General features: G+C 42.8%; 1 protein-coding gene across 7 annotated transcripts in view; it reads left to right on the forward strand.

The window, feature by feature from the left end:
- Positions 1 to 13,428, forward strand: part of LOC146866836 (scavenger receptor cysteine-rich domain-containing protein DMBT1-like) — a 434,615-nt gene that overhangs the window by 400,904 nt on the left and 20,283 nt on the right. For all 7 annotated transcript variants that reach the window (XM_085601880.1, XM_085601907.1, XM_085601925.1 and 4 more), the window contains one exon: positions 8,701 to 9,018. In XM_085601880.1, the coding sequence (XP_085458006.1) occupies positions 8,701 to 9,018 (318 nt within the window). The remainder of the gene's footprint in view (positions 1 to 8,700; positions 9,019 to 13,428) is intronic.

Here is a 13,428-nt window from a genome sequence, read left to right on the forward strand (position 1 = left end):
GTTAAAATAATTAACGCTAAGAGCCCTTAGCCTTAATTTTCCCTGTTCCTTGTTAATATGCCACTCAGTTTTTGAGATTTAGCAGGAGGATGCTCAGAAAATGTTCTAGATATTCATCAACTCTCTAAAGATAGGTGGAGCTTAAATCCGAATAAATAATATTCCTACCCCAAACGTGACTACAGTAAGTCTCTTTCTGTAATAAATTAGGCAGAATCCCCCTGGCAGCTTGTTGCGTTGGTTCAGATCTGATTGTAACGACAGAGAGGGTGATCCGGTTAATTAGGAATTGCAGGTGAACGGTTCTCATCGGCCTAAATGTTTGCTGGCCAATCTGTTCAAAGCAGAACTTGAGCTTCACTTCTGTTTAAAGCAATCTTGGAAAGATTGGAACGGTTTAACTCTGTGACAATATTATTAATAGCTTTATTCCTCTCCCTACCTTTCCTTCGTTCAACCATCAGCTCACCTCAATTTGCATGTTTTGTTGAATATGGGGTTAACTTTTATGCTGTGAACAAAGAATACAATGAGAAACCTCCTTCTCAAGCTAGGCCACAGCTGCACATTTACACTTAAGATATCAACTAACAAAAATTTGGAGCAGGGGTGTGTCTTGGTACCTCTTGTTTTCTGTTTGTATACAGAGACCGTGGGCCTTGTGCTGCAGATCATGTTGATAGTTGTGTTTTTTAATAGATTTGTTTCCATCAGTATGCAGACGATACAGTCATTCTAGAGTTAGACCAAAACAGTGTGGGTCTGTCCACATTGATATACAAAAAGTTTCTGAACAGGTTGGGTGTAAACGCAGACAGAGCGAGCAATAGTTGAAAGCACTGCAAACAAGGGAAATGATTTCTTAGTAGTCCAGAAGTGGAGAATTATCCTAACCTGTTGGGATATGAGTGGGGCAGCCAGAAGTCCCATCTAGCAAGTCTTAAGGCCAAAGCTGTCTAACTGAATTATGCACAATTATGTTACAAATTGGTCGGTCAAGGTGTTAAACCAATATTCTTGGTGGATACATTTATGCCCTCTGTTGGACTTGGCCCTTTTTGCAGGGTCATCCCTGAACTTTTTGCTTTCCTCCTAGCCTTTTTTCTGACATGGTGTTGGTGGTTTTAGGACTCTGGGCATTTTAGCACTGCTGTCCAGTGTAAAGTGTGTGTGCTCTCTGTGATAAACATGGTAAGATTGATCTACACCTGTTTGCCTATTTAATTTACCTGTCAGTCCCTTGTAAAGTGGTATTTCATATACTCGGGGCTGGTAAATTAAATGCTACTGGTGGGCTTGTAGCGCTGATTGCACCACCCACCAAAGTAGCCTTTCAAACCTATCCCAGGCCTCTGCCATTGCAGGGCCCATGCGCACAGTGTTACTGCCACTGTGACGTGGCACCTAAAGTGAGTGCCATGTCTGTGACCCTCCTTTTACTGCATGTCAGTCACCCCTAAGTTAGGCCCTAGCTAGCCCTATGGGCAGGGTGCATTGTAGGTAAAAGGTGGGGCATGTACCTTAACTGTGTGACATGTCCTGGTAGTGACAAACAGCCATTTTGGTTTCTCACTACTGTGAGGCTGCCCTCCCATTGGAATGAATTAGGGATTCCCTGATAAGTGTTTCCGTGGTAATTCCTGATATGAGAGTAGCAGCGTGGTCAAGTTTGGTATTTTTGGAATAGTAATATTCACTGCTAGCCAATGATGTGCCTGCCTGATGTGGATTGCATGTCTGGCTTTGGAGTGACAGGGGCTGGTGAGGTGTGTGTGTGGATCCAAGAGGGGTAGGGTGAGTCAGCGCTAGGCTGAATAGGGCATCTGTATTTGGAGTAGTGGGTGGAGTAGTCCCCTGACCCTGAATAGGTCTGTGCCTGCCTATGTGCATGCTGGCTCTGCTCCCCCCCCGTGGTTTGTCTGATGACGAGCACCCACCTGACAAAGGGGAAGAGGAGCTCTGTCAACAAAGAGCTCCACACTCCCCAGAACCAGTCAGGGCTGGTTCCCCCAAGCCCTGTGCCAGGGCAGACAAAGAAAATGTTGATATAAATATTGGGGCTGTGACCCCATGAAAATGTTGTGCTTTTGTGCTTCCAGGCGACTTGCTGCTGCTGGGCTCCAGAAGGAACCGCCACAAAGGACTGCCTCCCTGCTGGAGGACCCTGTGTGCTGGCCTGCCTGAGCCCAGCCTTTTGCCCCCTGGAACTTTAGACCTGAGCGCCCTGTGAGCGCTAAAATATCTCTCCCAGGATGGGGTTTCGCAGCGTGGAGCAGCAACCTATTTAGAGGGAATCCCGACGTTGGGATTCCCCCGCATTTCTGCTTATTTTATGGAGGGAGTCCACCCCGCGTTCATGCATATTTGGTTGTGTTTTGTGGGTGTTTTTGCGGCAAGCGGGTGCCCACCCCATCCTGCCGGTGCCACCTGTGAGCGGGAGCTCACCCCGCCTTAAGCTGATTTGGAGGAGCGAGTACCCACCCCGCATGTTGTGTTCGTCGGCGGGAGCCCACCCCGCATTGGAATACTTTTGAAACCAGAGCGGGAGCCTACCCCGCCAGTTCATGTCCCCCGAAGTGAGCCCTATCGTGGGCTCATGTTGATTCACCACTGCGGCACAATCCAGAAGAAAGGTAACATGCCTGGTTGTGGGCAGGGCCGCAGGAGCAAGACTCAGTTGATCTTCCGGCAGGAGCCAAAGAGGAGCGGGAGGTGATGGAGCCTCGCGAGTTCCATTTGCTGCGTTACAGCCTTCCCCCACCTGGCAGAAGGGGAGGAATGCCACGGCGATCACCGGTGACAGAGAAGAAGACGGGCGCAGTCCAAGGAAAGTCCCGGTGAGTGGGGCTTCCATTGGGCATCGTGCTTGTGCCAGTGCTACTTGTCCCAACTGCACCACGAAAGCACGAGCAGCTGCAAAGGAGGGCCCCCCCTTTGATTTTGCCGAGTCCCAGATTGGGGCTGCCAAGGCACTGTGATGCCTAATTCATCATAGGTGCACCGCCGTTGTGGGCAGCTGCAACATGTGGGCCATTTTATTGTTGAGTCCAAGTGGGGACCTATGAGGCACAGTGGTGCTAGTCCTTCTGTGTGCCAATTCCAGCTGCCTGCGAGAGCGCAGGCAGCAGCAACGTTTGGGGGCCATTTCTTGTGTTAAGGAAGGGGTGAGTTGCACCCCACGCCACAGCGCATTTGTGCACTTTGGTTTCGCTGCATTGGCAGCTACACCCTGACTTTCTGGACAGAGGGCATTTGAGCCCCAGTGAAAGGCCAGTTGGCCTGGGGTCCTTTGTGTGATGGTGAAAAGGCGCAAGGCCCTACGGTGATGTATGCACCTTGTAGTAGTGTCACTGTGATGCACTACTGAGTTCCTGCCTAATATGTTTATGCCCAATGTGATTGATGCGTAATGTGATTTATGCCCATGGTCTTTATGCATAATGTGTTTATGCTAATGTGATGCCTACAGAGGGTGCTTTTGAGGTTTAGGCCTATGTGATTTATGCATACTGTGTTTTATGCCTAATGTGATAATGCAGAGGTCATTATTATACCAGTAGTTACTGGTTTTGTTATATATTTACTACCTGCATTCTGATTGTCCTGACCGTGGCCCGATTGGCATGGCCCTGTATATAATCCCCTGTGAATATTGCTTAGTGCCAGTTGGCACAGTGTATATGTGTGGTTATGATCTAATGTGTTTATGATAATACAAAGGCTATTTTTGATATAACCTTGTGTGGAGTTTCTATTGTGGTGTGCCTAGTGTGTTGCTGCTGTGTGTGTGTGTTGCGCAAACGCTTTACACATTGCCTCTGTGATAAGCCTGACTGCTCGTGCCAAGCTACAAAGGGGGTGAGCAGGGGTTCTCTTCAGCGTGTAACTCCCTTGCCTCCTGACTAGAGTGGTGGTTTCTGCCTGGCTTAGGCGCAAGCCCTAGCTAACCAGAAATCACATTTCTAACACCCTCCATAGTGTATTTTTGCGAAGCCTTCCCAAGGAAGCTGTCACGAAAACATATGGATTTCATTTAACCACAATTCAAGCCCAGGTCCTTTGGTGTTTAATCCACAAAGGGAACCAGTAGCTGGAGAAGCACAATTGCTGAAAATGTTTCTCGGTATTAAAGATTCCACTCTTGGAAAGGAAATGTTTCTACTCCCTGGATTTTGATAATTTACAGGGTGCCCAACAGAACTTGGACACTGAGCGGGACTGAAACGATGAGATGATATGTACTTCAAAGAAGCCCGATGTGTATAAATCACTATCAAAACATAGGATTCTTGTATCGAATGGCCTGATTTAGATCTTGGCGGAGGGGAAAAGTCCATCACAAACGGGACAGATACCCCGTCTGCCGTGCTACAATCCCATTATATCCTATGGAGATCGTAAAATGGTGGACGGGATATCTGTCATGTTTGTGACAGAGTATTCCATCTGCCGAGATCTAAATAAGGCCCTACGTTTTCTTCAAATCCCAAAAAGGGAGTTTAGGACTTCTTGGGGACGGCTTTAAGACACAAAACAAGGGTCTTTTTATGAACTGTAAGTGCAACATGAAGGTTTTGCTGATGCCTCTCTTCTTTGTTGAGTTTCCTCTTAACTGCAGAGAGGCCTCCATTAGCTGTGTGAGTAGGGGAGACCTTCAAGTGGTTGCAACATTTATCACACAGCTGTTGTGCTGAAGAGCCATGTCTAATGTTACTTTATGAAGTTTCAATCTAGTTGAACTAGTCGATTTTTTGTTTGCTGTCTTGAATATTGGTTCATTAGTTGCAGTCATTTTTTATGAGCAGTTTTAATTACGAGAAATGTATTTTTTTTATTGAAGATGGTCCAAACACTGTAAATTGTATTTCGTTTCAACGCTGGGAATGGGTTTACTAATGTTTTTACATTCTGTATTGATTGTTCTATGTTCCCATTTACCCTATCTTATCATTTATGTTTTGTGACTCTGAAAGATAAAAATTGTAATTGTGTTTTTAACCTTTAAGGAAGACTTATCTATCCTCAAACATTCAGCAGCATGTTTAAAGAAGAAAAAAGACCAAAATAAAAAACTGAAAATCAGAATTCTCTTTTTCTAAGAATTAGGCGATAGTAACGTGTTATTTACAGCACCTAGGAACAGCAGAAGTGAGATAGGTAGAAGTATTCATATATATATATATATATTTAATGAAAAGCGCACTTGCACCATGTGACCGGACCTTACTAAAAGGATTTAATAATGTTAAAAAAGATGTTAAATGAAGGATACACCCACTCAGGGTAAACTTAACTTGTTTCCAGGACTACGATTCCCAATATGCAAAGTGGCTTGAACAACGTGAGCCAGGCCCACTAGGGGGCCACATATTCAAATAAAAGAGCTGAAACTGATGGAAAACGAGTAAGGCATAAGGCATTTAAATCAATTGCACTGAGCATGCGCCCACTTCGGGCTTGACAGAATAAATTAAACCGGAAATACGATCAGTGTGAGTTTCAAATAATTGTTTGCAGCAGCCCAGGAAGAAGGGGTCAAGCACCTTGAAACGCGTTGGCAAAATAATGTTTAAATGACTTACGAAAGCAGGCTGCATTTTCAAGCCAGGTGGCAGAGTGCTGTCGAGTGACCTCCTGCAGCTTGAGGGCATTTTTGATTGACAAACATTTACACGGCGACCCGTCCGTGAGGAGGAGCACCATCGCTAAGCTGGGAGAATGAATATCCAGCTGGCTGAGGCTGTAGTTCTTGAACTGCTCAAGACTTTTTGGCACAGCGCTCTATATGCTGATTGAGCCTGCTGGGGTGAGTCACACCTACTAAAGGAAATAATTATGCTTCAATTTCCAAACGAACTTTTGAACTTACCATAAGAAGACTTTTGCGCTCACATTGGGGACTCTGTGTCCCATAAGGCATTTAAATCAATTGCACTAAGCATGCGCCCACTTCGGGCTTGACAGAATAAATTAAACCGGAAATACGATCAGTGTGAGTTTCAAATAATTGTTTGCAGCAGCCCAGGAAGAAGGGGTCAAGCACCTTGAAACGCGTTGGCAAAATAATGTTTAAATGACTTACGAAAGCAGGCTGCATTTTCAAGCCAGGTGGCAGAGTGCTGTCGAGTGACCTCCTGCAGCTTGAGGGCATTTTTGATTGAGAAGTATACATATATATATATATTTAATGAAAAGCGCACTTGCACCATGTGACCGGACCTTACTAAAAGGATTTAATAATGTTAAAAAAGATGTTAAATGAAGGATACACCCACTCAGGGTAAACTTAACTTGTTTCCAGGACTACGATTCCCAATATGCAAAGTGGCTTGAACAACGTGAGCCAGGCCCACTAGGGGGCCACATATTCAAATAAAAGAGCTGAAACTGATGGAAAACGAGTATGTACCTCATTTAACTAACAGCCCAGGAAGAAGAGTCTGTGTGATTTGAAACGCGTTGGCTAAAACAATTCAGACCGGGAGTTTGGAGGCGAGTGTTAAAAGTTATTCCGGATGGAAGGCGAGCTGTGAGTGACCTCCTAAAGCTTTCGGGCATTTGTTTATTTAATATATATATATATATATATATATATATATATATATCTCAAGCTGAATATGTAGTGATCCGGAGGATGCGAAAATTAAACAAATGGAGAGCAGCGCGAGGTTTTTAGCTAGAGGGTACAGCCCCAAAATAGTGCAGGCTGCCATGAAAAAATGCCAAGAAAAGGCCAGGGAGGATCTTCTAGTGTATAGAAATAAAATGCCACTGCTGACCATGCAGGATAAGATGCAACCGGTCAGGCTTATTCTAACATATTCAAAACAAGAAAACGAGTTGAGGAGTATTGTCAGACATAACTGGCACTTTATTCAGGATGATCCAGTGATAGGATTTTTCAAATGCTTATCGTGCAGAGCATGCCAGTTTGGGAGCAATACAAAAACCTATACCACTGCCTTTTCCAGAACAGTGAGGGAAATTAAACAACATCTAACTTGCAAGACGGAATATTGCGTCTATGTTCTGGAATGCGACTGTCACCTTAAGTATATTGGCAGCACAAAGTTGGCAGTACATAAGCGTATTTTGCAGCATCTAAGGGCAATAGCTAATAAGGATCAGAGTTACCCGGTTGCGAGACATTTCCAGGCGGTACATGACAGCAACCCACAATATCTCCGCTATTTTGCCATTGAAGCCATACCATTGGCAAAAAGAGGGGGTGATAGGGAGGCCAAATTGCGACGCCTGGAAACGAGTTACATTTTGGAATTTGATTCCAAGTCCCCGGGTGGGCTCAACATAACAGAAGATCTTCATACATTTTTATTAGGACTTACAGACTCATATCTAATTTATATAGCTCGAATAGTAGCCTAGATGACTAGAACTCAGATGTACTGCATGATGATCCTAATATGCTTAATACAAAGGTCATAAGGAATTGTTTTAGATCTAATACATTTAAAGGTCTCTTAAGAGAGGATATTTTTGTATGCAACCTATTTTTAGATTTTGATAACTGGTTTTAAACAGGAGGGTAGTTACTTATCTTTGTGTCTTTTAACTGACTATATATAAATTGGGTCCCTGTGTACTTGATATTGATATCACTCTTTCATATGGCATCAAACAGTAACTATGTTCACACGAAATTGCAGTCGCAAAACAAGATTTGGTCTATGTAGGCACACCTACATTTGAAAGGATGTGTATATGCCATAAACGTTTGGGCATTAGCCCTTTACTGGCACAAGTCACTTTATTTCCAAGTACTGTAGCATATAGTCACTTTAAATAGTTTGGTTATCAATCTTTGAGGTAGGGAGGGCGAGAAAAGGCTATTCTTCAAATATGATAATAGCATTAGCCACACAAATTGACCAATGTTCAATAGGATATGGATCCCGATAGGGCAATGGTAAACATAGATACCACACCCTAGCTTAATGCCTCAATATCAAACTAATGACTGACTAAAAGGAACATATTTGGAGATTGGTCACTGGCCTGTTAATTATATATTTTTTAGGAAAATTATCGTATCTGTAATGATTTATTAGGACCACATGGGAAGAGAAGTTTTTTCTTTTATATATTTACTTCGAGGGAGCACGTTAAGTTGTAGACACTTTAAATGATTATATGTACCACCTATGAACAGTAGGGAAAAAGAGGTTAGGAATGCATTTATGCCTTTACAATCGGTGATTGTCTTGTAATTTTAAGCATTTAAAAAGTGAAAATATTTACAGTTGGTAAAAAAACTTTTCCTCGTATGAGTATTTTACAAGCATATTTCTTCTATGTTCATGGAGTTGTACATGCACTGGCACTTTAAATTCTGGGGTACACGCTAAGCGCAGTCATGTGATCAAGGCCGCTTGAACGGCCGAAACGCGTCGAGACAAACTGCTGAAATAAAGAATATTGCACCATTGATGTCATTTCTGCAAAAAGCAGAGGGAAAGTGTCACGAGTTGGAGGTGATATATATATATATATATATCTCTCAAGCTGTTTTCCCAAAACGCACTGGAATGGTGAAGAGTTAATGTCAATGCTTTCGGATTGCAAGCCTTGTTTTCGGATGTCAGCAGGGCGTCCTAGCGTCATGTCCACCTTCTATGTTGAAATTCTTACCTTAGAGTGCTACTTCAGTTTTGAACCAACTCTCTGTTTGCTCTTTTTCAGTCTCTAACTCCGAAGTAAGGGTAGTGAACGGGACGTCCGCGTGCAGGGGACGCTTAGAAGTGCGTTATCTGGACGTCTGGAGGTCGGTGTGCGATTTTATATGGGATATGAAAGAAGCACAAGTCGCCTGTAGACAAATTGGCTGCGGAACGGCCCTTGCTGCTGCAAAGAACGGCTTCTTTGGGCCCGGCCAAAGCGATATAGTCTTGGAAATTCTGAGCTGCAATGGAACGGAAACCTCCCTGATGGAATGCCAGCGCAGGGACTGGACCGGCGCAAGGTGCAGCCGCACCACTGCTGTCGGAGTCATCTGCAACGGTACAGTGGAATTTGTTTACTTGTCTTGCAAAGGACTGACTGAGTGATGTATGCAACCGGAGAACGCAGTGTGCGTGGGAGAGATACCGGTTCGCTAAAAACACTGTAGAATAGCAGGAACATGAGAGGGAATTCTCTTGTTACAGGGACTTTAGTATAAAGTCACACGGTGGGGCATCGTTGTTGTAATGTAAGTCCATTTGTATAGCACTTGCTACCCACGACAAGTCATTTTAATTTCTTGAACACCTTTGGAAATTAAAAGACCCATATCATGAATGGCAGCGCTGGCTTGAAACAGAACTTAGCACCTGTTTTATAGAAGTATGGTGAATTAATTTACCCCAAATTCAGAATTTTACTAATAACCACTATTCCTAAACTCTGCATCTTGGCCGCATTTCGAAAATGCATAGGTTTCCTTCATACCCATTTTTTAATCATTAGACTTTTTGTTATGAAATACTGCATGGTGGGCTCACAATATATTATAAACTGCAGCTCAGTTACAGTCTCTGGCTATTTCATCATTTTGAACAACCACAAACACTCTATATCCTCGCGATCAGAAGGTTTTGATGGTTGTAACTGGATAATATTTCTGTAAATCGTTTATATGGGCTAAAAATTACAGATTTAAACATTGTTCCCTTTTTTTCCTACTTGTTATAATTTTTTTCTATCTAGGATTAGAGTTTTTGGGGGAACCATGAGCGATCTACATAAATGGCCCCTTGAAGAACTCAGAATTGTCCTACTTTACAGAGCTTTCTGGGATAACTCGGTTTCCACCACAAACTTCAAGTAAAACAACAATAATAGGAAAAATGAACTACTATTTAGAAAAATGCAAAAAATGAATTTCTTTGCAACTCTGATTGTTTTTGAAAATTGGGAAGTCATTGATCATAGCACATCACACCTTTTGTAGATTTTAGGAAAAAACATGCTTTTTTTTAACACAGCCCTTTTTCCCATTTCTCCAAAGAAAACTCAAATTTTGTTGCATCTTGGCAACTTTCTCTGTTCCCTTGTGTGAAACCCATAAGTTCTGGGTACCTTTAGAACCCCCAAAATGTGGGGGGAAGGGACGAAAATACGGCCTGGATACCTTTTGTAAAAAAACAGGTATGAAGGCTTAAGTACAAAGGCCCATATTCTCAAAGGAGTGGCAGAGAGAGGCGTTAGACTTCTTGGCTTAATGCCTCTCTCTCAGCCACTTTGGAAACGCGAGGCTGCACCCTATTCTCAAGGACATGGTACAGCCTCCCGTTTCCCCCTGCGATGGTGCTAAGTTTCACAACTTAGAGCCAAAGCAGGCACCCTTGCACTCAGTGTCTGCAAGCAGGGAGGTTTGTTTATGAACAGGAAGGTGTTCCTTCCTGCACATAAACAAACCTTAAATGCCAGTTTGTAACGTACATGTGTGCTGCTTCATGCAGCACACATATAAGTTGCAAAACAGCATTTAAAAAAAAGGTTTGTTTATGTACTGGAAGGGACACCTTCCTGTACAGAAACAAACCATGGCATTTTGCTTTTTCCATGTGTGCTGCAGAAGGCAACACACATGGGAAAAGTATAAACGAGGAGAAATAAAGCATTTCTCCTCGTTTTGCCACCTTAAGACCAGTTTTTTCCTGGTCTTAAGTTTGGCACTAACTCCTTTTTACGCTGCCCTTGTGAATAGGAAGTAGCGTCAAACTCAATGGGTGTTGTGGTGGAAAGCCCACCGCAACACCCACTACACGCCCCTTTCACGCTAAAAACAGCGTGAAGGGGGCCTTTTCACAAGGCAGCGTTAAGTCACTTAACGTGGCTTAACGCTGCCTTGTGAATAGGGCTAAGCCCCTATCGCCACAACAACGTCACTGAAAGTGTCCCAAACATTAAAATGATCTCAGCACTGACAAAAGCCTCAGCAGTGGAAAAGCCTCAGCAGCAAAGGGGTTAAAAGATTCTGGCTGCCTATGTACATGTGCAAAGCTACAAATTCATTAAATGTTTATCATCACCTCATTAAAGGCAAAAAGGCTCTTGTAGGTGATTTTTCTCTGGGGAATGCTGTCAGCTCTTTGTTTCATTCTCATCAATGTGCACTAAAGCTTATATGGGTTATATGGAGACAAAGAGAGAATAAGGTCCAAATTTAGATCTCGGTGAAAGGAATATACTGTCACAAACATGATGGCTATCCCATCCCTCGTATTGTGATCTCCATTGGATATAATGGGATGGCAATACTGTGGTTGGGATGCCCGCCACATTTGTGATGGAGTGTTCCCCTCCGTCAAGATCTAAATCAAGCCCTAAACTACTTTTTCAATTTTTGCTGCATCCAAAGCTGCATTTTATGTGTAGTGGGCTTCTGCACAGTGATGACCTTATGGGTGGGATTTATCCACCTGTCTCCTCTATCTATGGTGGTCTACTCATTAGCTCGCATCCTACTTCTCATGACAGCCCCACTCTTACAGGTAAAGGAGGTCAGATCAAGAAATGGAACTGGTGAGTGCTCCCTGTAACCAGTGTGGGGGTAAAAGAATGAGAAAGTGTATGTACAAACATTTGGTGCGGATGATGCTATTCTATCAGTGTTCTACTGTGCACACTGCTTAAGTGTGAGCAACTTGAGGTTCCATTCATTATTGCTGTACTGGACACTGTCTGTAGGCTGGTAAAATGGAGAGGAGGTAAAGTTATCTCACCATCTCAAGTCTTCTAAGTGATGGCTCAAATGCAGCCCGACTCTGAAGATTTCTGAGTGAATATTTGAATATGTCTTCATGATCAATGTGTGCAGTGAGAATCCAAAGATGCATTAGAATGCCACAGTAAAGAGGCAAATGTTAACATGCATAAAAATGTTTAGACCAAAGCGGCAAATTTAAACTGACAATTGGGATTAATGAGAAAAGGTAAAAATACGACCAAGGATTACTAATTTATTCCAAATCTGAACATGCCTCATTATACACACCTGCTAGCATTTTTAGCTCAGTGATGCACACTCTGGTGTAATGCTTGCACTGGTATAATTTTTGTAACTCTTAATATTTTTGAACATTTTACTGCTGCCTGAGGACTCAGCCTGTAAGAGTTGTGTAACCTATTTGTACTTCACCATTCAAGTATTCACTGACTCATTCATCCATCCAACTATGCACCTACTCATTATTTATCAGTGCACTTGATCACTCGCTCATTTATCTATCCATGCACTTGCTAATCTGTCTCACTGTTAGCGCTTTTTTGTGTTACTCCTCATAAACACAAACTAACTTAAAGAAACACTTTCACATGGATCATGGCCAGACTTATTATATATTTTTATAGTTTGGGTCAAATGGCCCTAAGGCAGAAGAGCAGTATCAATGGTTCACTTCCTATGGTTTTCATCTTTCTTAAATTCTAGACTCTGACTAGTTTTGACGTTAGAAGTTATAATGAAGAAGCAATATTAGGATATTGTGGTTTCGGTAAAGTATTACGTCATTAAATCTGAACTTCAGTTTACACATTCATTTTATTACATTTCACTAGGCAAAATGCATTGTTAGTAAGCATTATTGCTAATTGTGACTGTGTTTTTTCCTTGAACATGGTAAAAGTTGTGAGATTTTACTTGCTACCGTTGGACATAAACTACTATTTTTGGAAGTTGGAACTACTTTACCCGGTATGAAATTGCGGCAAAATACACGCCATGTTTTTGCATTGCCCGAGCCTTGCATAGTTGAAGCATGTTTGCGTCTATTCGAGTCGGGAGCAGCTAGGGGACTGATTAGGGTGCTCAATTTGGCATCACAGGACTCTACAATCTTTGACCAGACGTGCAAGAGTAAGATAAGGGATTCCCTTTTTTCTACCACTGGCTTGAACATCCAACCTAAAGCTCAGTGGGCACTTTCTGGCCCAGATTGACCACAGTGATATTCAGGCGCTCAAGCAATACAAGGGGATACAAACTGCAGTGTCAAACAACTTTCAGGTGCAAAAGACATTTGTGTGGAAAGTTGGCACACATGTCAAGGTAAAACCCATTGCTCCACGTTCTGCAAAATGTCCAATAATGTCATGGACGTTAGGGACCTGAAACAGTGCAACACTCCAGAGCGATCATTGCTAACCCATGCCTACTAAAATGGCAGGTACATGACCCCTGTGCAACACGTCGATACAAGTGCATAAAATGAAAGCACATGCATACATTTTCCAAAACGTTTTTCCACAGTATAAAAGGACATATGGAACACCTCACTCACTTCCCAGAAGTCTCTTTGCAGGGTGCAGGGGCTGACAGAAATTAAGACTGCTGGAAATAGGCAGGAATTACCACAAAAGCCTGCACAAAGAAAGAATCTACCAAGTGATATTGATACTGTTTGGGAAATCTGAGGAGAAGATTAA

The sequence above is a fragment of the Triturus cristatus genome, chromosome 1_2 (genome assembly GCF_964204655.1).
Source record: "Triturus cristatus chromosome 1_2, aTriCri1.1, whole genome shotgun sequence".
Lineage (NCBI taxonomy): Eukaryota > Metazoa > Chordata > Amphibia > Caudata > Salamandridae > Triturus > Triturus cristatus.